Genomic DNA, 26,625 nt, shown 5'->3' on the forward strand with positions numbered 1-26,625 from the left:
TGAAGACAGAACATTTGGCTTTCTTGAGCTTAAAATCTTTCTTGGCCGTCATCTCATGCTTTTGCCACCGACTGAATGGCGCAATCAGCTATGGGCTGGTAAATGTCACAATTGGCTAAAAAAATAAACCTCAAAGCCGGGCGTGATGTCTCATGCCTGTAATCCCAGCACTTTGGGAGGCCAAGGCGGATGGATCTCCAGGTCAGGAGTTCGAGACCAGCCTGGCCAACGTGGTGAAACCCCATCTGTACTAAAGATAAAAAAATAATTAGCTGCGTGTGGTGGCGGGCACCTGAAATCCCAGCTACTCTGGAGGGTGAGGCAGGAGAATCGCTTGAAACCAGAAGGCGGAGGTTGCAGTGAGCTGAGATCACACCACTGCACTCCAGCCTGGGCTACAGGGCGAGACTCCATCTCAAAAAAAAACAAAAAACAAAAAAAAACACCTCAAAATTTTCATTTGTGGCATTTTCAATTTCCATCCATGGTGTGAATACTCCCTCTATGTCTGACTTCAAGCTACCGACTAGGCATCACTAATGATGGAATCAGGAACAAGATGTGCGCAATCAGCTCTTGCAAATTGGAGTGAGTGGGCAATACACCAGTGGCTTAATTCATACTTCTGCTTTTGTGGAAATACTCTCTGCCTTTTGTTGCCAAATTTCTCCCATTTTCTAATAAGGGAAAATTAGACTTCCATTTGAATTTCTCTTCGTGTCTAAACCCTGCCCTGGGGCCTATATTTTCGGACGTAAATAGTTTGTGGCATGCTACTTCTAAGTAAAGAAATGAAGAATTCTGGTGCTGATTATTAATGATTTTAACCTGGGAATAAATAATTTGTTACTGATCATGAAAATTTCTGAATCACCCTCTCTGAGTTACTGAACTCTTATGAGTTCTATTGCTTTTGAATTCCAACACTTTTAAAAGAAACTGAATGTAACTTTTCTCTCTTTTTTCCAAAAGATAATGTTCTCTTCAATATTGCAAAATTCTTGAGGCTAGGATCTGTATCTTATTCATCTTTTAATTCCCTGTAGTGTCTTGAGTAATACATTCACATAGTTGAAATTCAGTAATTAACTATTGAATTTAAAATCTGCAGACATTTTTCAAGTGCCTACGTGTACTCTCTGTAGTGTTTAGTGGGAACTCACCTAGAAAATACTTGGCAGATATTTATTGATTTAACTCTAAAACAACAGTTATTGAGTACTTCCTATTTAAAAGCACAATGTTAGTAACTCCAGTCGAAGAAATGTAACCAATGATCCTTGCTTATAAGGAAGTGAAAACTAAGAAGAAAGACAGGACGTATACCCGAGATAATAATGTTGGCACCTGCCACTTGATCATTTCCAAATGAGTGTGATGAAGACTCTCCAGGAGTTTGAAAGAGGAAAAAATGGCATTGAGTCTTTAGGTTTCACTAAGTAGGTAAGATTTAGGCTTGAGAAGAGTAGAATTCATGGAGCAGGAGAGAGGAAAAAGGGAACATTTCTTGGCCGTCAGTGTGAAAGATAGGTGAGAAAATACTGACTTGTTTAGGGGACAGGGGTGTTTCAGTTACACTAGAGTGGAGGTTTTGGGTAGGCAGGTTGTAGAAGATAACATGAGTATACCAGAGGTCGATGACATTGAGAATACCAGGGACTTAGTCTTGAATTCCCAACTCTGAAGAGATGTAATTTGGAGGTGGAGCCATAAAAGAAATTAAGAGATTGCAATATCCGAATTTTGTAACATGTACAATCTGGTCTGTCCTTAAGAGGCAAGAAGCATGAAAGGGTTACAATGATCATAACTCATCAAGAGGAGATCTAGAGGGGCACCAAAAGACATAATCTGGAACAAAGTGGTTAGATGACTTTTTTTTAAATCATATTGTTAGCACTTGGTAGCTGTTTTTGTCCTAGAGTAGCATAAAAACCAGAGAAGAACTGTGGACACAATTCTGGAGAACTGGGTTGGATAATTAATTACAGAATTTATATAGAGTCTTATTATTTCTATAATTAACTAATTATAGAATTTGGATCAGGAGAATGACATGATCTTATCTGGTGTCTGGTACCAGTGTCAGGAGTAGAGTGAGCAGTGGGATCTTATTGGCATAGTAGGATTGAAAAACCAGACTAGGGTTTTGACAGAACAATGAAAGAGGACAAATGATGGATCATACAGAGGAAGGAATGACAGCCTGTGTGAGCAGAGTTTGCCTGACCTTTCTGAAGTAAACTGGGGTCAGGGAGTGGGAAGAGAGAAAAGTCATAGTCGGGAAATAACACGCAATGATGATTCCTGACAAATCAAAGAGCAATCGATCACACTCTGGAGTTTCCGTAGTGTCCTAGTGTCTTTCAGGGAAAGCTTTAAGACCTCTTCATGATCAGCTGGCCTGGCTTCACTTTAGAACTGCCAACATCTTGAAAGATTTGTCACTCTCAACACATCAAACCTAGGAAGGGTACCAGTGATTCTATATTTGTGTGAGTGAATGGTTGATTTATGGGTAGTTCTTTTTGCTCTCTGGCTTGTTTGTGTTTGCAGTGTCGGTCACCTCTGAAAATATATGTCCATTATTTACCCAATTGCTTTTTCAAATGGTCAGATTGGTATGATAAACTGAAGCCAGAAAGAGTCCATGTTCAGCAATCTTATAGTCAAGACTCAAGGAAACTAACCACATACAGATATAGGGAAGTGTTTCCTCTTAGGGGTAATGAGAAAAATGGTCATCTAGAAACCTGAAAGAGTTTATATGTCTCCCCCAGAGCCTCCTTTGATATTATATGGCACTGGGGAGATTAGACACCAAGGTACCTTAGTCAAAGACCAAAGTATGCAACTTGATAGACAAGCAATTTTCTCTTTCTTATTAAAAATATTTTCCTGATCTTTTATATTTTATTTTCATGTTATTTATGTATCCAGCTTCCCACTAGCACACCTTTTTATTTCTTTAAAATTCGCACACTCTTGAGATTCTTAAGATAATAACAAATGGGAAACAGAGAGTGTGATGGGTGGACATGCTGAGGATAAATGGAATTTTCTTTTCCAATGTTATATATTTACATGTTCATCTAATTTCGTACTTTATTCTCTGCTTCCACATTTACCCTTCTCTGCTCTCTACAAAGTCACTAGATAGTTTTCACAATTTAAGTCAGGTTAGGGCCCTGTCCTGTTTAAAACTCTCCAGTAACTCCTTATCACACAAAGAATAATGTGCAAAGTCCCTACTCTGGTCTTCAGGTTCTACTTGACCTTTTTTGGCCAGCATTCACACTCACCCCCTGACCTCCTCCCCTTGCTCCCTGAGTCCTGCCATATGGCCTCTACACTAAGGTCCCTTAGCAGATTTTCATGTCTGTCTCCTTTAATGCCATTCCCAAATCTTCTCTTGAAGATTTCCTTCACAGAGAATTCCTTCCTGACCACAGTCTTGAAAATAGCATTTGGAGTGCCCTGTATCCCTTTGTATTTGTGTATATCTTCATGTGTCACTGAAACTTAGCTAAACATGCATCCCTCCAAGAGGGAATATAACCTCCAAGAGGACTTGGTACATATGAGGTGCTCCATAAATATGTTGAACGAATTTAAATAAGAACTACTTTTTCTGTAATTTTCTGATTGATGATCCTGCTGGATTATAGTCAAATTAAGCTGTATAAAATATATAGCTATAAATTGATTAATATTATTAAATATATGTATTTAAAATTAACAGTGGCCATTAATTATGGATAAGAAAATTGTTCATTGTAGCACTATTCACAATATCAAAGACATGAAATAAACCTAAATGCCTATAATCGATAGACTAGATAAAATGTGATACATATACACCATGGAATAATATGCAGTCATAAAAAAGAATGAGATCATATCCTTTGCAGCAACCTGCATGGAGCTGAGCTGGAGGCCATTATCCTAAGCAAACTAACCCAGCAACAGAAAACCAAATAGCACATGTTCTCACTTATAAGCAGGGACTAAATATTAAAGACACATGGACACAAAGAAGGGAACAATAGACACTGGGGCCTGCTTGAGGGTACGGGGTGAGAGGAGGGTGAGGATCATAAAACTAATTATTGGGTACTATACTTGTTACCAGTAGAGGGTTGTGACTGCAGGTTGTTCAGGTTCTTGGCGTTTTGAACAAAGAACTGGACAAAACGCCCAGCAAAGCAAAGAAAGAATGAAACAACAAAAGAATGAAAGCAGAGATTTATTGCAAATGAAAGTACTCCACAGTGTGGGAGTGGGTGTGAGCAGCGGCTCAAGGGCCTGGATACAGAATCTTCTTGGGTCCAAATATTTCCTAGAATTTTCTTGGGTCCACACGTCCCCTATTCATATTGACCACTTCGTGCTCACCCCATGTAAATGAAGTGGTGGCCCACAATCAGTCTGATTGGTTGCAGAAAGCAGCCAACCAGAGACTGAAGTAAGTTACAAAGGTTACTGACCTGTGCAAACATCTGATTGGTTGCAAAAGGCAACCAATCAGAGGCTAGGGTGAAGTTACAAAGTTATACTTCTATGGAAACGAAGACTCACCTGCAATCAGTCTGATTGATTGCGGACAGCCAATTTCCTATCTGCTGCGCAGGAAAGGTGGGGGTTTGCAAAGGGAGTAGCCTCTGGTCCTTTTGTTACTTAGGCGTGGAAAGTTAGGGTTTTCCTTTTAATCTGGTTCGAGGAAGTTGGCGTGAGACAGCCTTCGATTCCCTTCCTCCAGACCCTATTCTCCTACCTCATACTTATTACCTGGGTGATGAAATAATCTGTATACCAAACCCTTATGACATGCAATTTACCTATGTAACAAACCTGCACAGGTACCCCTGAACTTAAAAGTTAAAAATAAAAGAAAATTAGTAGTTGTCTCTATGTTGATACATTGTGGAGTTAGTCTCCCAGTTTGACTTTCCTCGTTGGGCTGGAGAACATTAGGAGTGTTTTTGTTTTGTTTTTCTTTTGAGCTATAGTTAATGGGAACAAAAAAAAAAATCATTAAAAAACTTTTATACAGCTATCATATTATAAAAATATCAATGTGTTTCCTCTGATGAAGTAAGCAGCATCTGATAAATGTCCATTGTTTTGAACAGCCGCCTGCTGTCGTTAGCTTCTTGGTCCATTGCACATGTATATGGGCACACACACAGACACTTGCATCTCTCTCCACTATGTCTAGTAAACATTAATTCATAATGCATTACCAACATTAAGCAGAAACTTTGCATCTCAGAAAGTTGATGATTTTCTCTATACTTTGTTTTCTAAGTAAAACAAATTGTTTAATTAAATACCTCATTGTTTCCTTTCCTTTACAGATAGAAGTCCTTATAGATTTGAGATTCTTTTCTGAAGCCTTTTATGAGATATCCCAAATTTTCTATGGAAAAAACATGCCTTGTTCAATACCCGCAGGCTATAAAGCTACTGGAAAAACGAAGGTAACCTGACAATTTGATTCAAAGCAATTTCTTTACCTGTGAGGGATACGTTCCTAAAATGTAGGGAACACTCCCACAAAAGTGTATTTACAATCTCTGGTATTTTAGACCTCTTTGTTAAGTCTGGTTACAACTAACATCAGGATTTTATGAAGTTTCATTGGTCTGGGTTGGAAAGGTGTCATGGGGGAGGGAGCCTGGTTTTGAAGTAGTTTTTGCGGTCAAATTCTGGCTCAGGGATGCTGCATGTTGCTTTTTATTGTAGTTACCATGGGCAGTCTCACTAGGCACATTTATCAGCCACTACTGCTTAGTTTTTTGGGTCTGATATTACAATTTCTGGTTAATATTTTAAATCAAAATAATCTTTCCTTATGTCTTATTTGGATCTCTTTGATTTTCATACTTTATACCAAAGTTTTAAGAATGTGTTCAAATTTTTTCTGATTTCTGTGAGGAGAGAACATTCCTCCATATTGTCTAGCGTTTTTTGATTTTAGGAGATAGTTTTTACCTGGCTTGTTTAATTTATATTTATAAACTGGATAATTGAAGCACCCTTGAAAATGAATACTGGAGTTGATGTTTAAAGCATAAATTAAATCAGAAGGAGCTATTATTTTCCTCTCTTTTGGTCTTCATGGTGATCTGGGAATCGCTGGGTGATCATGCTTCAGGCAGATGCTTGGACCCTCCTAGACCAGCAATAAAGGAAATAGGAGAAGGTAGCAAATTGGTTTGCCTGGGAGAGAGTGTATGTGTGAGGAGTGAGACTGATAGGCACAATACCAGCTGGTTGGATTCAAATTTGGAGGACCTAAAGCAACCTGGGAAATAAGCTATAAGTCTTGAAAACCACTAGCATAAGCTGACATTATATTTACATATAATATGATAATTACTTCAGAGTATTCTCCTAAAATGTACCTTCTTATTACTCCATATGACTGCTACAGCATTATAACTTATTGTAATAGGGTGTGAGGCTATCCACAGAACATCTCAAGAGGGATGTTTATTAGGCAATTGGACACATGCATGTGCATGGGTATGTATGTATATACATCCATATATATGCATATATCTGTGTGATTGATTGATAGATGGATAGAGAGATATACACAGAGAGGGGACAGAGAGTGAGATTGGTGTCAGTTGGTTGATTGTTTTGCTCATTTTCTGTGGCATAAATTAAGCATCATCTTACCTGGAATAAATTAGCAATATTTTCTTGCTTGCTCCTCAGTTAATTACACTTTACTTAGTTAAAAAATATTTTTTGAGTGCTTACTGAATACAGGTGCCATTCCAGGCATGGAGATAGAGCAGATGAAAGACAACAGGGAGGCTCCTGCTTTCCTGGAGCTTACAGTCCAGTGAGGAAGACAAACACCAAATACATTAAGCACATAAGTATATGTCAGGTATATACACAGCTGTCGAGGACAATCAAGCAGAGTTGAGGGGATGGAGAGTGACCAGGGCAGTGAGGTGCTGTTTTATTCAAAGTGGTTTGGAGAATCTCTATAATAAGCAAGTTTTGAGGGAAGTGAGCCATGGAAAGATTTGAGGGAACAACCTTCCAAGTAGGAGGAACTGTGAGGGCAAAGGTTCTAAAAGGGATGCTTGCAAGAAGTGGTTGAGGAAAGCCAAGTAGGCAAAGTGAGGCTGCAATGAGGAGGAAGAGGAAGAGGAGGAGGAAGAGGAAGAGGAGGAGGAAGAGGAAGAGGAGGAAGAGGAGGAGGAAGAGGAAGAGGAGGAAGAGAAGGAGGAGGAGGGACCTAGGAGTCAGATCATGTAAGACCTCATAGGGCTTGATAAGGACTGGAATTTTCTCTAAATAAGATGAGAAATAGCACAGAGTTTTGAGCAGAGAATCGACATGATAGCAATTAAACATTTGAAAGGACACTGCTTACTCTTGGGGAAGCGTCTGCGGGTGGGCAGGGGTATACATCTGGAGACCAGTTAGGAGGCTGTTGCAGATAATCTGGGTGGAGCATGATAGTGATTGAGATGATTGTGGTGAAGGGAGTGAGCAGCAGTCCAGTTCTGGGTGTGTTGTGAAGGTACAGTCAGCTGCATTTGCTGATAATGGTTTGGATACAGGATGTAAGAGAAAGGAGGCAAGGATGACTGTAGAGTGTTCAACCTGAGCAACTGCTAGGAAGATGTTTTCATGTACTGAGATGGGGAATACTGCTCCAGATAGGGGTTGAACATGTTAAGTATGAGATTCCCAGTAGACATCGAGGTGGAAATGCAGCATAGTTAGGTGCAGATCATATAGGGTCTGGAATTCAGGGGAGAGGTTGGGGTTGCAGGGACACATTTGGGAACACTAGAAGAGAGATTTAAAATCACAGAACTGGATGAAATCAGCTGAGGATGAGGCAGATAGAGAAAAGCAGAAGTCGGAGGACTAGACATTAAGGTCACTCACATTTAGAGTCCAGGAGGATGAGAAGGAGAGAAACCAGTTGGGTAGGATGAGAAACAAGAGAGAGTTTTCAATGGTCACTGCTTTCACTGAAATAAATCAAAAGGTCAGAAACTAATTTTTACAAATAGATTCCAAACTTCATTTTTATCAACTAGTTTTCATAACATAAATGTATGCGTGAATCTATCTCCCGATAGATTCTGATTTCAGATTTTGTATTCTCAAAGTTAATTTGCAGCTTTCCAGGGAATTTAAAAAGTGTAATTAAAAGAGGAAATGTGTTCAAGATTTATAATTAAAATAGGTGCCAATGGTATTAAGCTGCGGGCTAGTTATTTAAAGAAGGGATTAATGAATTAAGTTTCACTTGTAAAGGAAGTAACTGAAAAAGTCCTACAGATTACTATTGAACTTTTCACAGGCCTTTAAAAAAATTCTCTATTTTAACGTTATATTGGTATTCTGCTATTATCACCAAATCTAAAGTCCCATTATTAAACTCTGTTTAATTTATACCACCAAGGATTTCCCCTTGGATTCAGTTACTTTTCAATGTATTATGGGTAATAAAAAATATCTTCAAAGAAGGGAAAAAATTTTAAAACACCAATACTTTTTCAATAAAAGCTATCTGCGATGTATTGTTTTGGGAGGTTCCCTCAAAAGCAGATCTTGAGACTAGGATTTGGGAACAATAGTGTCTTTAGGAAGTGATTCAAGGAAGTAAGGTGAGCTAGTAGGAAAGCTAGATGGGGAAGTGGGGAAAACCAATCCAGACAGCGTGAATGAGAAGGTCACCAATATGGGTAACTGGGGCTCTCAGAGAGACTGGGTAAAACACTTCTGTTGTTCTTCTTTGGCAAGGTTTATTCTCTGCACTTCTAGTCTCTCCTGAACATTCTTATGGCCAGGCAAAGAGGTACAGGTACTTGAGTAGGACACCATCTACACGTGAGCAACCTGTCCATGGAAGCTGTTAGTGACTTCCTGGTGACGAAGTGGGTTGAGGAAGGGGCAGAGGGACATCGCTGTTGGATTCTACCAATGGAAATCTTTTAAAAAGGGTCTTCTATACCAAGAGAGATGCATCCTACTAGATACATCAGTCTCCTGTGGCAAATAAACTAAATGTTTCCTAATGCAACATTATATTTAGAGCCAAATATAATGACAAATAATATACCAAAAAAGGAAAAAACAACCACAAATATTTATTCTGAATAGCAATACAATTTTGTCTCAAACTGGTAAAGATTTTTTTTAAGTGATAATACTGTTGTTAAAAGTGCAATAATTCTGACATTTTCATACAATGTGGGTGGGAGTGTAAATTGAGCCAAATTCTTTCAATTTTCTCAGTATATTCATATCTTTTGACCTAGAAATTCTGCTTCCAGGAATCTATCCTAAGGCAGTAATCAGAAATATAGACAAAATAGTCATCAGTGTACTAGGGCTGAATGATGGGATAATGATGGGGAAGTGGCTCCCTGAGATGTCTAGCAATAGGAAAGAGATTATTAGGCTGCATTCATAGGATAAAGTATCACCTACTCATTAGACTGAAGTTTACAAATAATTTAATGATATGTGAAGAAAATTATGATGTAAAAGTTTAGTGAACATGGAATACAAATCTATTTTTAAAAATTTAAAATACATCAAAAAGACATTAGTAGGAAAAACATCAAATATTAACATTGTATTTCTTAAAGGAATTTGACTTATGTATGATTTTTACTTTCTTTATACTATGCTTATCTTTTCTGACTAGAGCATAAATTACTTTTTCAATAAAAATGATAATTAAAATAATTTTAGAACACATTAAATGTTTTATTTAAAAGAATACTCAATCTTGTTCTTGCTGTTACTATTTGTATTTTGACAGATGTTTCAATCATTTGACTCAGGAAAACCTCTTACCAGTAAAGAAAATATACAGGTAAGGACAATAATATTTTATGAACATGGTTTTCCTAAGTGTGGATAATTTTTGAGTCATTCTAATCTATTTGGTTGATACAGTCTTTGATTCTGAAAATCTGCTATGTAATATTCTTTTTTTTGCCCAGTTTCTTTCGCAAAAAGAGGATTCTACTGCCCATCTAAAACATTTGTTCCTGTCACAAATGGAATGATTGGGACTTAAGCACTTGATGACCTAGTAATATTTGAATATCTTGAAATAATAATTTTTAAAAATCTTAGGAGTATTGGCAGTCTGTCTCTCCTAGGAAGTGTTAGAGCAGGAGAGTTGTAACACAACCATTGTTAAAGGGGGCTATGGATGAGGAAGGAGTTCATAGAACCAGGCGACAGTTAATGCAGATAGATACACATGGTTTTTATTTTTTTAAGTGCTAGGAAACAGCATTAAGTAAGGTATTTATTTTTAATTAAATAATTTTGAGAGATATTTTCTCAAAATTGCTTTATTTTTGTCTTCCATAATTTTAATAGGAATATATCTAACTTTTATTACATGTAATCTTATTACTCTTCTATTATTGTGCATTTTATTTCACAAAGTTCACTTTTAATTATCCTTCAGATGATTCATTGTTTTTCATTTTCGTAAAAATTTGTTTTAATTTATAAACAATTTGCCTGAAATGAAATCACTGGTATTAGGAAGATAGAAATACATATTCATATTTCATTTTAGTGTTCCAAGACCTTTGGGTATCTAAGAATATTTATTCCTTTCCTATCTTAAATGCCAGGGCATCCTAAAACACTTCTTTAGGGAGTGGTTTTTGGTATAAAAAGAATGTCTATCTGATGATTTCTTTTTATGCAAAAGGAGACTAACAGTATAATGGAAACTCGGTTTCTATTAGCTAATTAGTTAAAACAGTACTGTCGGTCTGCTTAAGACTCTTCAGATTATACTTTATGTTTTTTTGCATAAAGGGAAAGAAGCGAGTGCTAAATAGTATTACTAATTAATCTTCTTTTGATCCTCAAGTGTTTGTGTGTGATTGTCAAGGCTCATAAATCACTGTTTGCTGTGGAGAGAAAAGAGAAGAGAAACCTTCTCCCAACCAATCTGAAGTTTCATGCTTCAAGCTCTTCCAAACAATGGAATATTTTTGTTTACATAAGGCAAATAGTTTCTCTTTTTTTTCTAGAATAGATAGCCCCAACATCTGCCTTACGTATTAATTCAACAAATAAAATCAAGAGCTTATTGTGTGCAAGGCGGTAGGCTGCCAATCAACATTAGTTCTGATGCTGTCAATCAACACTAATCAATCAACAATACAGACAAACTCCAAGCTCTCATGGAGCTTGTTTTTTAATGAGCAAGACTAGTAATAAAGCATGATATATAAGTAAATATGTTATAAATATATAAATTATATAGTGCATTAGAAGGAGAACCATGCTATGAGAGAAAATAAATGCAGCTGTGCCTAAAGGGAATTGGGCACATGGGGCTAGGTTGGAGATGGTAATTTTGAATGGGGTAATCAGGTTAGTCTTTGCTGAAGTGGCTTTTGTGAATAGACCTGAAACAACCTAAGGTGCAAGTCATACGAAATCTGGAGAAGGAACAATCTAAAAAGAGGGAAAGGTAAGTGCAAAGGCCCTGAGACAAGATTGCCTAGCTTGGTGAGGGACATCTAAGCCAGTGTGGCTAGAGCTCTGTGAATGATGGGAGCAGTAGGAGATAAGGTCAGACAGGTCAAATTGAGAAGGGGTTGTAGGGCCATTGTAACCAGGCTGTTATCTGAGCAAAATGAAGTCACTGGAGAGTTTTGAGCAGTAGTGTGTCCTGACTGATTTATGCCATAAAGGAATTACTTTTCCTAATCTGTTGTGCCCGCCATGTGCCAGGTACTGTTCTGATGCTGTCAATTAAATACATCAGTCAACCATAATACAAATTCCCAAACCTCAAAGCGCTTACATTTCTCTCTCTCTCTCTCTCTCTCTTAATCTCTCTCTCTCTCTCTCTCTGTGTGTGTGTGTGTGTGTGTGTTGGAGATATTGAGTTTAGAGATGTTGAATTTGAGATATCTGTTAGACATCCAAGTGAAGGAATTGAGTCAGAAGTTGATTCTGTGAATTTAGAGTTCAGAAGAGAGGTTGGAGCTACAGCGAAAAAGTTGTGATTTCGTCAGTATTCAGATGAGAGTAAAACCATGAGCCTGATTGAGATCACCTCAGGGGAGGGAGTGAGGAGAAGGAAGAGCACTGAATTCCAGGACAGTCCAATATTAAGAGGTATAGGAGAAGAAGAGGGACCAGCAAAGAAGACAGAAAAGGAGAGGCCAGTGGGATAGGAAGGAAATCAAGGGAGTGTGGTGGCCTGAAAACCAAGAGGAGAAAGCATGTTTAGAAAGAGTGGGTGATCAGTAGTATCAAATTTTGATGATGAATCAAATATAATAATACACTGAATCTTAAACATGAATTTTTTTCACTTGTAATGTCTCTAAAATCAGAATGCATTTTACAGTTGATGGCATGTGACAGCTTAATTGGCATATAAAATAATGGCATCAGATCAGAAGTAACATGGTATTTGAAGACTGATAATTGAACATTGGATTTAGCCAAGTGTAGGCTATTGGTGAATTTGACCAAAGGGTTAAGATGTAGGGATGGAGTGGGTTTAGGAGCAAATGAAAGGAGAGAAACTGGACCTCTTCAGAGTGTTGTTGTGAATGGGAGGAAAGAATGGCGTAGTGGCTGGAGAAGGAAGTTGGGGTATAGAGAGTTTTGGGGTTATTGAAATGGAGGAGATGAAGCATGACTGTGTGCTGATAGGAATGTTTCTGTAGAGAGTGGCATATTTATGATATAGGAGAGAATGGCTGAGTAGGCCATTGGAGAAAGGAATGATGGCCTAAGTGGTAATGCCAGCCTTAGATAGCAGAAAGGAAGGTAGAGCTGTGGGGGCAGATGCTCAGGTGGGTGAAACAGATGGAGGTGTTTGCTCTACTCTGACTGCTTCAGTTTTCTTAGTGAAGTGGAGGAAGCAAGGCCATTGGCTGGGAGGAAACCAGGGAAGGAAAGGTTAGAATTCGGAGGAGAGAAGGGTGCGAAATGGTGGTCTAAGAAAGAAAGAGACGGTGAATGGACTGGCAAAATATTGGAATATTACCAGGCAGCATTGAGGTTTGCTTGGGTACTTAAAATGGGATAATTTGTGTGATTATGTGATTTTTCTCCATCCCTTTTCCACCCCAGGGACGCAGACCCTAAGAGGGCTCAGAGTTGGATTTCAGAGTTGGAGCTGCGATTTTGCTAAGGAAGTGTGTTTGGATAGGCGAGGACCCAGGGGGTTGAGGGTGTATATGAGAAGGGGTTCTAATGATTGATGGTGGACTCTAAGCAGGGTAGGGAGATTGCTTGTCTGCCCATCTTTTCTTCTTCCTGTCATAGTATCTCTGATTTACTCACACTAAAGCAGAGTAGCCGATGTATGTGTCTAATGAGCTTCCAGTTTGTCTGTTTTGATAAAGGATCCCATCCTTCACTCTGAGCACCAGGTTTACTCTGCCATGATGGCAGAACTGGCCTCATGAGGCACAGGTTAGCAATTGGTGGGGAACAGCAGAAGCACTGTTGAACTGTTGAGATGGTTCCGACGTTACATGTCTCTCTCAATAGACCTCCCATTTACAATACCCCGTGCCCAGCCCTATATTCCTTCATCCAGCACCAAATGTGGACTGCAAAAGAATGAAGCTAATAATATCTGAAAAAGTATTTTTCTAACTTGCTCTTTTTCCTTTTTTCCATTTTTTTTAGGCAATGGATGAATTAAGAAATAAAGGCTTGCCTGCAGTTCTGGTTACAATTGGCCAGCCACATCTCTTAAATAAGTTTAATTTTGTTAAAGCATACTTTTTCCTAAGTGTGGCTGCGACAATAAATTGTGTCCCAGAAAATAAATTTAAGACAGTAATTACTGACAGAAGCAAACCAAACCTACCAAACTTGAAAGGTAGTTGTTTTATTTTTTGCTTATTTCCCTTTCTCCTCCCTTTCCCTAACTATTCTCCCAGCCCCCACTAATCTATATAAATGATATAGTATGTATTCTTCCACATCTTTCTCTAAGCTCATATAATGACACACATATGTACTTATGTCTAGGTGTATGCATATACATACCTGTTGATATATATCCATATTCATATACTTTATAATACACTATCGTATATATATATATACACACATACATGATAGGATTTATCATTTATTTACAAAATGGTATATTCACATTTTTCTGCATTTGGTATTTCCCATGCAGAAAAACTTCGTTGAAATCACTCCAAGTCTACTGCTTGGCTTTGGTCCGTTATATTGACTGTATAGTATTCTAGGCCATGATCATCCCCCATTTATGTTCCTTAGAAACAAAGTGCATGTGCACCAAGAGAGGAGTGATTGAATAAGAAGGAATGTGCCCCTCCACTAGTGCACGTGCACTTCATTTCCAAGGAACACTGCCACTGTGCAACATACCCGGATGACATAGTGTATCTTTCCATGGGGTATATAAACCCATGGGTGGGATTTATGGGCCATAGAGAAATTTTCAATTGTATTAGATGTTGCCTTAAGAATAGGTGATTTTTACCATTCAGTTTGATATTAACTGTGGGTTTTTCATAGATATGCTTTATCAGGTTGAGGAATTTCTCTTCTATTCTTAGTTTGTCAAGTGATTTTTATCATGAAAGTGCTGAATTCTATTAAATGCTCTCTCAGCATCTATTGGGATGATTATGTGGTTCTTGCTTTTTATTCTGTTGATATGGTGTGTTACATTAATTGATTTTTGGACGTTTAACCAAACCTTACATTCTTGGGATAAGTCCCACTTGATCATGGTTTATAATTTTTTTTTTTTTTTTTTTGAGATGGAGTCTCACTCTGTTGCCCAGGCTGGAGCACAGTGGTGCAAGCTCAGCCACTGCAACCTCTGCCTCCGGGTTCAAGTGATTCTCCTGCCTCAGCCTCCTAAGTAATTGGGACAATAGACGCCTACCACCATGCCCAGCTAGTTTTTTGTAGTTTTCGTAGAGATGGGGTTTCACCATGTTGGCCAGGCTGGTCTCAAACTCCTGATCTCAAGTGATCTGCCTGCCTCTGCCTCCCAAAGTGCTGGGATTACAGGTGTGAGCCACTGCGTGTGGCCTATAGTTCTTTTTACTTGTTAGATTCTGTTTGCTAGCATTTTGTTAAACATTATTGCATTCATACTCATAAGACATATTGGTCTTTAGTTTTCTTGTAGTGTCTTTGTCTAGTTTTGATATCAGAGTAATTCTGGGGCCTCTATTTTAAAATGTAGGTTTTTCTTATGGTGAGACCAACAGATCAGATGACTGCCATTGAAAAAATAGTTACAGTTTCCAAGAGGAAGGGTGTGCCACACCACTGTGGGAGAAGGAAACATAGGAGAGCTGGGCTGCGTCTCAGGAGGCAGAGGGCAGTGGGATGGAAACATGAGCAAGAGCCTTTATTTGGTTGCTATGCAAATGAATGGGTAAGGCAGGGTGAACAGGCTTAGTATTTGAATAATTTTAGTTTGAATAATTTCAGTGAGCCCTGACAGGATAGGTGCTGTCTCTAGATAACTGATAACTGGGCTTGGGGTGATTAGGGGAAGAGTGGTCTAGAGTAAGAGCCTAATAAAGGAGGTGGTGGGGGCGTGGGCTCTTAGTTTGCACATGAAAGGTGTGCTCACAGGTGAGTCTTTTACCATCTCTAGGAACTGGGAGGTCAGCAAGGCCCCAAATGTTGTCATTTCTGCATCAGACCTACAGAATTTTTTTTTTTTTTTTGAGACAGAGTTTTGCTCTTGTCACCCAGGCTGCAGTGCAATGGTACAATCTAGGCTCACTGCAACCTCCGCCTCCCGAGTTCAAGCAATTCTCCTGCCTCAGTCTCCTGAGTAGCTGGGATTACAGGTGCCTGCCACCATGCCTGGATAATTTTTTTGTACTTTTAGTAGAGATGGGTTTTTATCATGTTAGCCAGGCTGATCTTGAGATGTACAGAAAATGTAAAGACATAATTAATATAGCCTCATAGAATGAGGTTGGGAAGTATTCCCTCCTCTTTTTTTTTTTTTTTTTTGGAGACAGAGTCTCGCTCTGTCGCCCAGGCTGGAGTGCTGTGGCCGGATCTCAGCTCACTGCAAGCTCCGCCTCCGGGGTTCACGCCATTCTCCTGCCTCAGCCTCCCGGGTAGCTGGGACTACAGGCGCCGCCACCTCGCCCCGCTAGTTTTTGTAGTTTTTAGTAGAGACGGGGTTTCACCGTGTTAGCCAGGATGGTCTCGATCTCCTGACCTCGTGATCCGCCCGTCTCGGCCTCCCAAAGTGCTGGGATTACAGGCTTGAGCCACCGCGCCCGGCCCCCTCCTCTTTTATATTTTAGAAGAGTTTGTGAAGAATTGATATTAACTCTTTAAATGTTTGATAGAATTCAACAGTGAAGACATCTGAGCTTGAACTTATATTTGTGGATGGCGTTTTGATTAGTAATTCAATCTCCTTTTGTAGTTCTCTTAAAATTGCCTATTTCTTGACTCAGTTTTGATAGTTTGTGTCTTTCTAGGAATTCATCCATTTCATCTGTGTTATTTAATTTATTGGCATACAGTTTTTCATAGTCTTCCTTTATAATTCTTTTTTTGAAATTTGTAAGATTAGTAGTAATGTTTCCTCTTTCATTTCCAATTCTATTAATTTGAGTCTTTTCTCCGTTTGTCTTTCTCAGTCTAGCTATAGGTTTTTCGATTTTGTTGATTTCTTCTACTTTTCCTTCTATTTTCTATTTTATTATTATATATTTCAGTCTTTATTATTTTCTTTGTTAACTACCCTTACGAGCTGGGAAAAAACTTAGAGGGGCTCCTGTGTTATCAGTGTTACTTTGCTTAAGCTAGAGACTCTGTCCCACAAGGTGGTGGGGCTGGGTGGAACAAGGGAACCTCGTCTTCTTAGTTGTGCCGGTTTGAAGTGAAGTTTCCATCTCATTGAACAGGCGAGGGTAGTCGTCTTTCTCCAAATACTGCAGACTTGTAGTACTGTTCTCACCACATTTTAGTAAGTGTTTTTGAGTAGATGTTTAATCATTTGCTGTATGGCTTTAGAATCATTTCCAGAGACTTCAAGCAGTAAAAAACCAAGAATTTTTACTAATTTAATGGGAAAAAAACCCAATAATTTTTACTAATTTAATGGGAAAAAAAACCAATAATTTTTACTAATTTAATGGGAAAGCTCTTCACATTGGGATGCCAGAAGTTAATCTGAACAATGTGTTTTTGAGATTTATCTATATTTATGTTTGTAGCTGTGGTTCCTTTATTTTCATTTTATTTCTTCATGTACTGATGATAGATATTTAGACTGTTTTCTATAAACATTCTTGTACATGTCTCTGAGTACTTATGAGTCAGAGCTTCTGTATATCTAGGAATGAAATTGATGTGTCATATTTAACTTAAAATTTAAAGTTAATTAGTATCTCTACCCTCTTCATAGATCATTTTGCTCTGATCACCCCTTCCTACTTTTATAATTTGATAGCTTTAGGTTTTAGGGTTTTTTTTTTGTTAATGTGATGTTTAGACATTATACTATTTTTTTTTCCACTCAATAGTTGTTTAGCTTTACCTACTTATTTGCTGTTTTCTTTGCTCACCATTACTTATTGTGTTTCAGACTTTGGACATCTCTTTTCTCTGAGATGTTATATCGTTTGTAAGTTTAGATGAATAGCTAGTGTGTCATTATCATTTATTTAAAAAATCTATCCTTTCCTTACTGAAATAAGAAATTCATTATATAATAAATTCTCATATGTACTAGGTTATGATTCTGTTTTCATTTTACTGTTTTAAAAATTAATATGTAATAGTTGTACACATATGTGGGGTATTTTTTTTATATACACATAAAATGTGTAATGATCAAATCAGGGTAATTGGGATATCCCTTATCTCAAACAATTGTCATTTCTTTGTGTTGGGAACACTCTGAATCTTCTCTTCTGTTTTGGAATATACTATAAATTCTTATTAACAGTAGTCACCCTACTGTGCTATCAAACACCAGAATTTATTTCTTCTATCTAGTTGCATGTTTGTACCCACTAATGAACTTCCCTTCATCCCTCCTTCCCATCTCCCCTTCCCAGCCTCTAGTAACCACCATTCTCTCTACCTTCATGAAAAAAATTTTTTTCTTAACTCCCACATATGAGTGAGAACAGGCAATGTTTTTCTTTCTGTGCCTGGCTTGTTTCACTTAACATATAAAGAACTCACACAACCCAACAGCAAAATAAACACAAGTAATTCAAATAAAAAGTAGGCAAAAGACCTGGGTAGATATTTTTCAAAAGAAGACGTATTAGTGGCCAAAAAGCATATGAGAAAATACTTACCACCCCTAATAATCAGGAAAATACAAATCAAAACCACGATGAGATGTAATCACACCCCAGTTAAAATGGCTTTTACCAAAAAGACAGAAAATAGCAAATGCTAGTGAGGATGTGGAGATAGGAAAATGCTCATATACTGTTGGTGGAAATGTAAATTAGTACAACTATTGAAAAAAGTATGGTCATTCCTCAAAAAACTGAAAGTAGAACTACTGTATGATCCAGAAATCTTTTCTATATATCCAAAAGAAAAGAAAATCAGTTTATCAAAGGAATACCTGCATTACCATGTTTATTGCAGCACTATTAAAATAGCCAAGATATGGAATCAACCTAAGTGTCCAGCAATGGATGAATGGATAAAGAAAATATGGTATATATACACAATGGAATATTATTCAGCCATAAAAAAGAATGAACTCTGGTCATTTGTAGCAACACGGATAGAACTGGAGGACATTATGTTAAGTGAAATAGGGTATGATTCTTGATTCTCTATTTCTACTACTGATTTTCCTGGCTTCTTGTGTTAATAAAATAGTTAATTTGATTTTATAGCTGAAAACTATTTATTACCTCTTATGTTGTTTGAGAGTTGAGAATGTAACAGTGGAAATAAACACAAAAATACTCTCTTAAAACTTGTTATGGTAGAAAAATACAATAAATTAAATGAATAAAGGCATTGTGGGTTACATGGTAACAAGTGCTTTGGAAAGCAGGAAAGAGGGTTAGGGAGTACAGGAGTGGGGTGTAATTTAAAATAGGGTTGTCAGGAAGAGTCTTAATAAACAGGTGATATTTGAGCACAGGTCTAAAAGAGGAGAGGGAATGAGATGTGAGTTTCTGAGGAATAGTATTCTAGATTAAGGGAACAAATACCGAGACTCTGAGATGGGCATGTGGCTGGCATGCTTGAGGAACAGCTGGAGCCCAGTATGGCTGGAGCAGAGTGAACAAAGGTGAAAGTTCTAGGAGATGCTGTCAGGGAGATAACAGAGTGATTATGAAAGGATTTGAAGGTCATTATAAAATATTTGGCTTTTATTCTGAGCGAGTTGGAATGCCACTGGAAAAGTTTTAAGAGGAAGAACTAAAAGTTTCTAAAGCCTAACTCTGGTTTCTGTATTGAGACTAGGTTAGGCTATGGGGTTAGGGGAGCCAACAGGGTGAATAATTTGAAGAGCATAATCATATTTCTTTTTAGAAGGCTATTGAATAATAATGCAATTAGAGCTTATGATGGCTTCAACAAGAGTAGTTGCAGTGGAGGTGGTGAGAAGTAGCCAGATTCTGGATATACCTTGAAGGTGGAGTCAAAAAGATTTGAAAGGGGAGATCAGAAGTTCACTTTGGGGCAGGTTAAGTGTGGGATGCCTTTTAAGCACCTGAATGGAACTAAAGAGTAGATAGTTTGAGATGTGATTCTGGAGCTCAGGAGAGAAGTCCACACTGAAGAAATGTTTCCCAATCATTAGCCTATAGATGGTATTTAAAGGCCTAAGACCGCGCATCATCTCCATGGAAATGAGTTTAGATGGAGAAGAGACAGGAGAAATGCTTGGTTTCATCAACAAGAGATCAAATAAATGAAGGAGAATCCACAAAGGAGACTGAGAAAGGATGAGTGAACAAGGTGTTTTGAGGAGGAAGGAGTGATCAATTGAATCAAAAGGCCAAGGAAGATGGAGGTTGGACTTAACAAAAAGAATGTCATTGAAGAATCTAGAAGATGAACTTTGTTGAACTAACCCTTATTGGAGTGGAATCAAACAGAATGTGTGCAGGGGAATCAGAATGAATGGAGATAAATGGGGAGGCTGCTGAAAGGGACAAAAGAGGGTTTTTTGTTTTTTTTTTTAAACTGAAAAAGTAGCAGTCTGTTTTTGTTTTGATGGGAATCATCAAATAGAAAGAGGGAAAATGATGATGCAAGGTGTGGAGTGAGGAGATTTCTAACTTGATACCCTTAGTAGGCAAGATGGGAATGGAGCTAGCATTCAAGTGGAGGGTTTGGCCCTACATGGCAACATAAAATTCACCTATAATGACAAGTTGAAGGGCAGAGTGTATAGGTTCACATGCTAATGGATGGATAGATGTGTTGTACATATGTTTGCAAGTTATTTGGTAATTTCTTTGGTTTCTTCATTGGAATAGGAAACAAAGACGTCAACTGAGTGAGAACCAGGGAGGAAGTGTTGGAGATTTAAGGAGAGAAGAGAAGGGATGAAGTAGTTGTCTGAGAGCATAGGAGGGCATATGGACTAGGGAAATGGAGCAGGACTGCTGGGCAGCTTGCAGAGCCTTTTTGTATTTCTGTTTGAATTTAAAGTGAGGAGAGTTAGCATGGTGTTTTTCCTAGCCACAATAAAATTCAGGGGTGCTGATGTCAACAGAGAATTGGATTTGCTGGGGCTTGGGGATTGACCAGGTGGGTACCATAAAGGAGAGATGGGTAAGGAAATTTAAGGTGTTTGCAAGAGTGATTATGTTTGATGAACTAAGGAACTAAAGCTGGGTAAGGAGGGATGAGATGGCAGGGGGAAGAGAGGGAAAGTGAACAGTGAAACACTGGTAGTGTCAATGGATTGTGGGTTCTAGAAGGGGTGAGGTATTGCTGGATTCATCATTCCTGAAAGAACAATCTGGAAAAATATTAGTACTTTTGTCTGTTAAGGTCGTCACTATTCACCCTTCACTTTTTCCTATTTTCCTTATATATTCTTAGGAATATTCTACCTGCATACTTCAAGGTATTTCAATCTGATTCTAAACAAGAAAACTACGATAACAAAAGACAAAAGGCACTTTTGGCTTTTTCATTGGAATTCGTTAAGATGCTTATATTAATTTTAATGTAATTTATATATTTTTATTGTCTTCCTGTCCAAGAACATATTTTCTCATTTTTTCATATTTTGTGCCCTTTTAATTTTCCCTTCCTGGAGTTTACAATTAGGCCCATATTCTCTACTATCATTTGTATATAACATAGCAGCTAGTTCACTTACCAAGCTACTCCACTCAAATCAAAGACCAGGAAAAACTTTCAGTTTCCCCTTTTCTCCCATGCTTTTCCCTTCAGCAGGTGACATCACCTCACTTCACATCCAACTCCTGATTTTAGTTGATTTTAATTCTAGATTCTTATTAGTTTTCCTTTAGCATGTCCATTCTATTTCAATAACTTTATTTAGTACTACCTTTTTACATATATAATTACCTGTTTAGAATTAAATATGTAGATTTTCTATCCTTTCCTCAGTATTTCTACATGTTAATCCTAGTCTTCTGGCTTCCATTAAAGCAGATAAGAGATCTATTTCTTTTGTTTTAGAAAATTTGATTTTTTGATTTTTAAAATTAAGATATTTCTCTTAATTCTTTTAGACCTGGGATTTGATTGGAAGCACATCTGCCTGATACCTGCCTAAACATTGAAAGAATCTGCATTTTGACAAGGCATTTCATTCCAGAAAGCTTTTTCTGGTACTCTGCTTGCACTTCCCTAAGTGTTCTTATTATTTTGGTTTCAATTTGTCATGCCTCCTAGCAGTCCTATTTCCCATTTGAGTTTCCTCTCCTTGCCTACTGAGCCCCTGTAGAAGTCAGGCTAAGCTGGTCTGTTGTAGCAAATTAGTCTTTAAATATCATGGCTTACCACAGCAAGGATTTAGTTCTTGCTCAGATTGACAAGGGGCTGTGTTTTGCAAAGCCACTCAGGTACCCAAGTGCTACTATCTTGGAGGCGCACCATCTGAAACACTCTGCTCTGACCTTGCATAGAAAGGCATAGGGTGGCACATGAGGCCTTAAATGGAACTCTGAAATTTAGTCTGGAATTCTTATTTAATTGGATAAGACCATATTTAAGTGCAAAGAGGGCAGGAAGTATGGCTTGCTGAGTGCTCAGAAAGGAGAGGAGCATGCATTAAGTGAACATGATTAGTCTGAACCACAGATCCTGGATATGGTGTTATTTTTGCTGGTCATCCCATTGGAGTTCCTGTCATGTTGGCATCAGCTATGCAATGGAGAAGGTGAAGTCAGTGAGATGTAGAGTGGCAGGCAGGTAACCAGCCTCTCCTAAGACATCAGGACTCCTATATCTCTTCACCTATGGATGGCCTGTCTAGCTCTTCTTTTTATTCTAGAGGGGAACACTCATGTGGGACCCGTGTTAATTTTATCACACACAGGTTCATCAAAATGTCTAGGTTTAACTCTTCCTAGGGTCTTTTGTATGGTAACATGCATTCCAGACTTCTTTTGTACCATGTTCAGGCATTTGTTTTCTCTCCATCATTGTCTCTCTCATTCTTGCTTTCTCCCTTAGGTGAGAAAGCCCAGTCCCAGATCCTCCTGCTGGGCCTTCCAAGAGCCCTAGCCCTCCCTCATCCTCAGCTGACCCCTAGATTCAGACCCTCATAATTTAGGAGACTAGCCAGGTAGGGAAGGTTGGTGTTGAAAGAGGAGACGAAGTTAGGTGTATTAAGTTCCATGTTATTTTAGAATTCTTCTACGCACTTAACAAACTTAATTTTTTCAGGTGGATATATTTTTCTGTTATTTGTAGTAAAATGATTTGTGGTTCATCTTTCTCTCCCATAGTCTAGAAGCCCAGTTGAATGAAGTAGGCAAAGACTGTGATCTGAATTCTCTCACTTCTCCACAGTTCAGAATAAAAGCAGAGTTTGGATCATGGATGGAGATTTTGAAAGAGATATTTGAGTATTGTGGATTATGCTGTTCCAACTGGTCTCACGCTCAACTCTTAGACTGAGGGGCATGTGCACAGCAGAAGAACTGATGCTTCCACAGAGATCTTATTGAAATGTTAGAGGAGAAACTATATCAGTAGCCAGTAGCTTGAATAACATCACTAAATACCTAAAGAATTCTTTCAGAATTGTCTGATTTGTTGTAAGAATCAGCTTCAGCCTTCTAATATATGACATTAGGGACTATTTGATATAGGAATATGCTTCTATATTCCTGTGTTTCTATATTATCATTGTGTTTTTTAAAAAAATTATTAAACTTATAGATAGTTTTCCTGTGAATGATGAATTTTAAAAACTATTAATAGAATTAGTGTGGGTGCAGTGGCTCATGCCTATAATCCCAGCACTTTGGGAGGCCAAGATGGGCAGATCACTTGAGCTCAGGAGTTCAAGACTAGTCTGGCCAACATAGTGAAACCCCATCTCTACAAAAAATACAAAAATTAGCCGGGCATGCTGGTGGCCTATAGTCCCAGCTACTCGGGAGGCTGAGATGAGAAGCTGGCTTGAGCCCAGGAGGCAAAGGTTGCAGTGAGCTGAGATTGTGACACTGTGCTCCAGCCTGGGTGACAGAGCCAGACCCTGTCTCAAAAAAATAAACCTAGAATTAATATTTACACTAACCATAGGTATTCTTGGCCCTTCCAAAATTTTGTGTCTTTATAGAGATATATTCAAAGGATGATGGAAGTTCATTTTATAATCTTACAAAACTTAAAGATGAGATCACTCTTAGCATGCTAAAGGTAAGTTTGAAATTGTTTTCAAACCATAATAAGTTAGTTACCAAAAATGCACTATTAGGCCCTGGATGGGCGTGCTATCAGAGTTATTCTTGCTCTTGTGAGAGCAATTACCTTTTCTTGCATAAGAATAGGTTGGAGTCAGAGATGGAGTTTACTCCTCACGAGAAAAGTGGATGTCCAGCTTTGACTTCACAACCTGATTAAAGTGCTTCAGAAAATATGATTTGGCTGGGCATGGTGGCTCACACCTGTAGTCTCAGCACTTTGGGAGGCCGAAGTGGGCGGATCACCTGAGGTCGTGAGTTCAAGACCAGCCTGACCAACATGTAGAAATCCCGTCTCTACTAAAGATACAAAATTAGCCGGGTGTGGTGGTGCATGCCTGTAATCCCAGCTACTCAGGAGGCTGAGGCAGGAGAATCACTTGAACCCAGGAGGTAGAGGTTGCGGTGAGCCAAGATCACGCCACTGCATTCCACTCTGGGCAACAAGAGCGAAACTCCATTTCAAAAAAAACATGATTCATTATTTGGTGGAATATGAGTATTCAATGCCCTGTTTATCATTTCCCAATAATAGTGATGACAATGGCAACAACAGCTTTGCATGATTATTTAATTTTTATAACTTTATGATGTAGGTAGTAATCAATTTTGAACTGTGCTGTGCTGAACCGTGAGAAAACTGAGACTTAGACGTCTAACAATTTGACTAACATCATACAGCTAATAAAATATAGATCCAGGAGGGGAGGACTGCATCTTTTTGATTCAAAATCCACATTCACATTCTTAAAGTTATGCTAAATTGCCCTAATATTTATGTAATATTCACTGCTCTGCACAAGTACATTTTTAGTGGCCTGTCACTTGAAAGATTGGTTGGTCCCTTTATCTTCTGCCATGTCAGGTTGCTATTTACTATTGATTGTCTACTGTAAAAATCTCATTATCTTCACATTACCAACTAGGTGACAATACTGTAACTTGAAATACAGTTGATCCGCATTATTCACAGATTCTGTGTTTGCTAATTTACAGATCCACTGAAATTTATTTGTAGTCTGAAAATCAATACTCTTGGCACTTAGTTGGCTATTCGTGAACACATACAGAGCATAGAAAAATTTGAGCTGCCCAATCACACATTCCCAGCTGAGTCGAACAAGGAGATGCTCTGACTTTTTGTTGCCACTCTCGTACTGTAAACAAGTGTCCTTTTCATGGTCTGTTTAGTACCATGCTTTTTGCATTTTTGTCAATATTTACAATGACCCTCCAGCATAGTGCTGAAGTGCTGTGGAGCTTTTCTAAGTTAAGAGGGCTGTGATGACCCGGAGAAACTATGTGTGTTAGATAAGCTTCCTTCAGAAGTGAGTGCTATTGGCTGTGAGTTGAAGGTTAGCGAATTAACAGTGTATGTTAAATATACTGTTATATATCCTTAGCCATAAACACACATTAAACAAGGCTATGTATTGAGCAGTTAATGAAAATGTTGTGACCAGAGGCTCTCAGGTACTTTTCTCCATATCTCCCCTAGGAGCAATGGCTCAGTGTCCAATAATAAGTGTTTGCGAGAACTTTATAGAACATAACTACTGTGAATAGTAAGCACCAGCTGTGCATAAAAGAAAAGGTCACTGTCGTTCATGCTGACGCTTGCTTTCACTTTCCTTTTCATTTTCTGTTGCCTTTTTCCTTTTTGCTGAACTCTCTTCTCTGATGATTAGATACCGAGTTCCTTTTTGGTCTTCCATTCACTGTTACTTTTCAGTACATGAAAAATATTTGCTAAAGAAGAAAGAGACATTATCTGTATTATTTCTGAACTCACGTGATGTGTGGTATCCTCTCCTTAGTCGATGTTACTGATGGAAGCTGAGGACAGGTTAAACTTCCTTCTGTCCGAGGTGGAACAGAAGACCCTGTCTCAGTGCTCCGCTGGCGAACTGGAGATTGTGGTGGAGGCCAGGCTTCAGCTGGCTGCGGTTGCTCTGCAGAGGCACCAGGCAGCATACAGGTACGTCTCTCCATGCACAGGGGAGGGATACCTTTGAAGAGAGTTTCCTCACCCTAGTTTGTTAAATAGACTTAAATTTTATGTAAGTTTTAGAAATTCCTGTATCCATAGTTTGCTTGCTTTTTATTATTCAGGGAAGTTTTCATATGTGATTACACTTGAAATTATAGTTCTGGCCGGGTGCAGTGGCTCATGCCTGTAATCCTAGCACTTAAGGAGGTTGAGGCGGGGAGATCACTTGAGGCCAGGAGTTGGAGACCAGGCTGACAAACATGGCGAAATCCCATCTCTACTAAAAATATGAAAATCAACCAGGCTTTGTGGCGGCGCCTGTAATCCCAGCTACTTGGGTGGCTAAGGCAGGAGAATCACTTGAGCCCAGGAGGCAGAGATTGCAGTGAGCTGAGATCGCCCCATTGCCCTCCAGCCTGGGTGACAGAGCGAGAGTCTGTCTCAAAAAAAAAACAAAATTACAGTTCTCAATAAAGTGATTATTTATGAAGGCACACAGCTGGGTTGTTTAATTTCATATATAGAATGAACAAATTCACAAGACAGGGATGACCTCTCTCACCCCTCCTATTCAACATAGTATTGGAAGTTCTGGCCAGGGCAATCAGGCAAGAGAGAGAAGTAAAGGGTATTTAATTAGGAAAAGAGGAAGTCAAATTGTCCCTGTTTGCAGATGACATGATTGTATATTTAGAAAACCCCATCGTCTCA

General features: G+C 38.5%; 1 protein-coding gene across 1 annotated transcript in view; it reads left to right on the forward strand.

Moving 5' to 3' along the window:
- CFAP54 (cilia and flagella associated 54) overlaps nt 1-26,625 on the forward strand; it is a 140,186-nt gene that overhangs the window by 48,001 nt on the left and 65,560 nt on the right. Inside the window, exons 13-17 of the mRNA XM_011936865.1 lie at nt 5,358-5,480; nt 9,815-9,868; nt 13,690-13,885; nt 23,801-23,880; nt 25,742-25,902. Of these exons, the coding sequence (XP_011792255.1) occupies nt 5,358-5,480; nt 9,815-9,868; nt 13,690-13,885; nt 23,801-23,880; nt 25,742-25,902 (614 nt within the window). The remainder of the gene's footprint in view (nt 1-5,357; nt 5,481-9,814; nt 9,869-13,689; nt 13,886-23,800; nt 23,881-25,741; nt 25,903-26,625) is intronic.

Source organism: Colobus angolensis, unplaced genomic scaffold (assembly GCF_000951035.1).
Source record: "Colobus angolensis palliatus isolate OR3802 unplaced genomic scaffold, Cang.pa_1.0 Scaffold10, whole genome shotgun sequence".
Lineage (NCBI taxonomy): Eukaryota > Metazoa > Chordata > Mammalia > Primates > Cercopithecidae > Colobus > Colobus angolensis.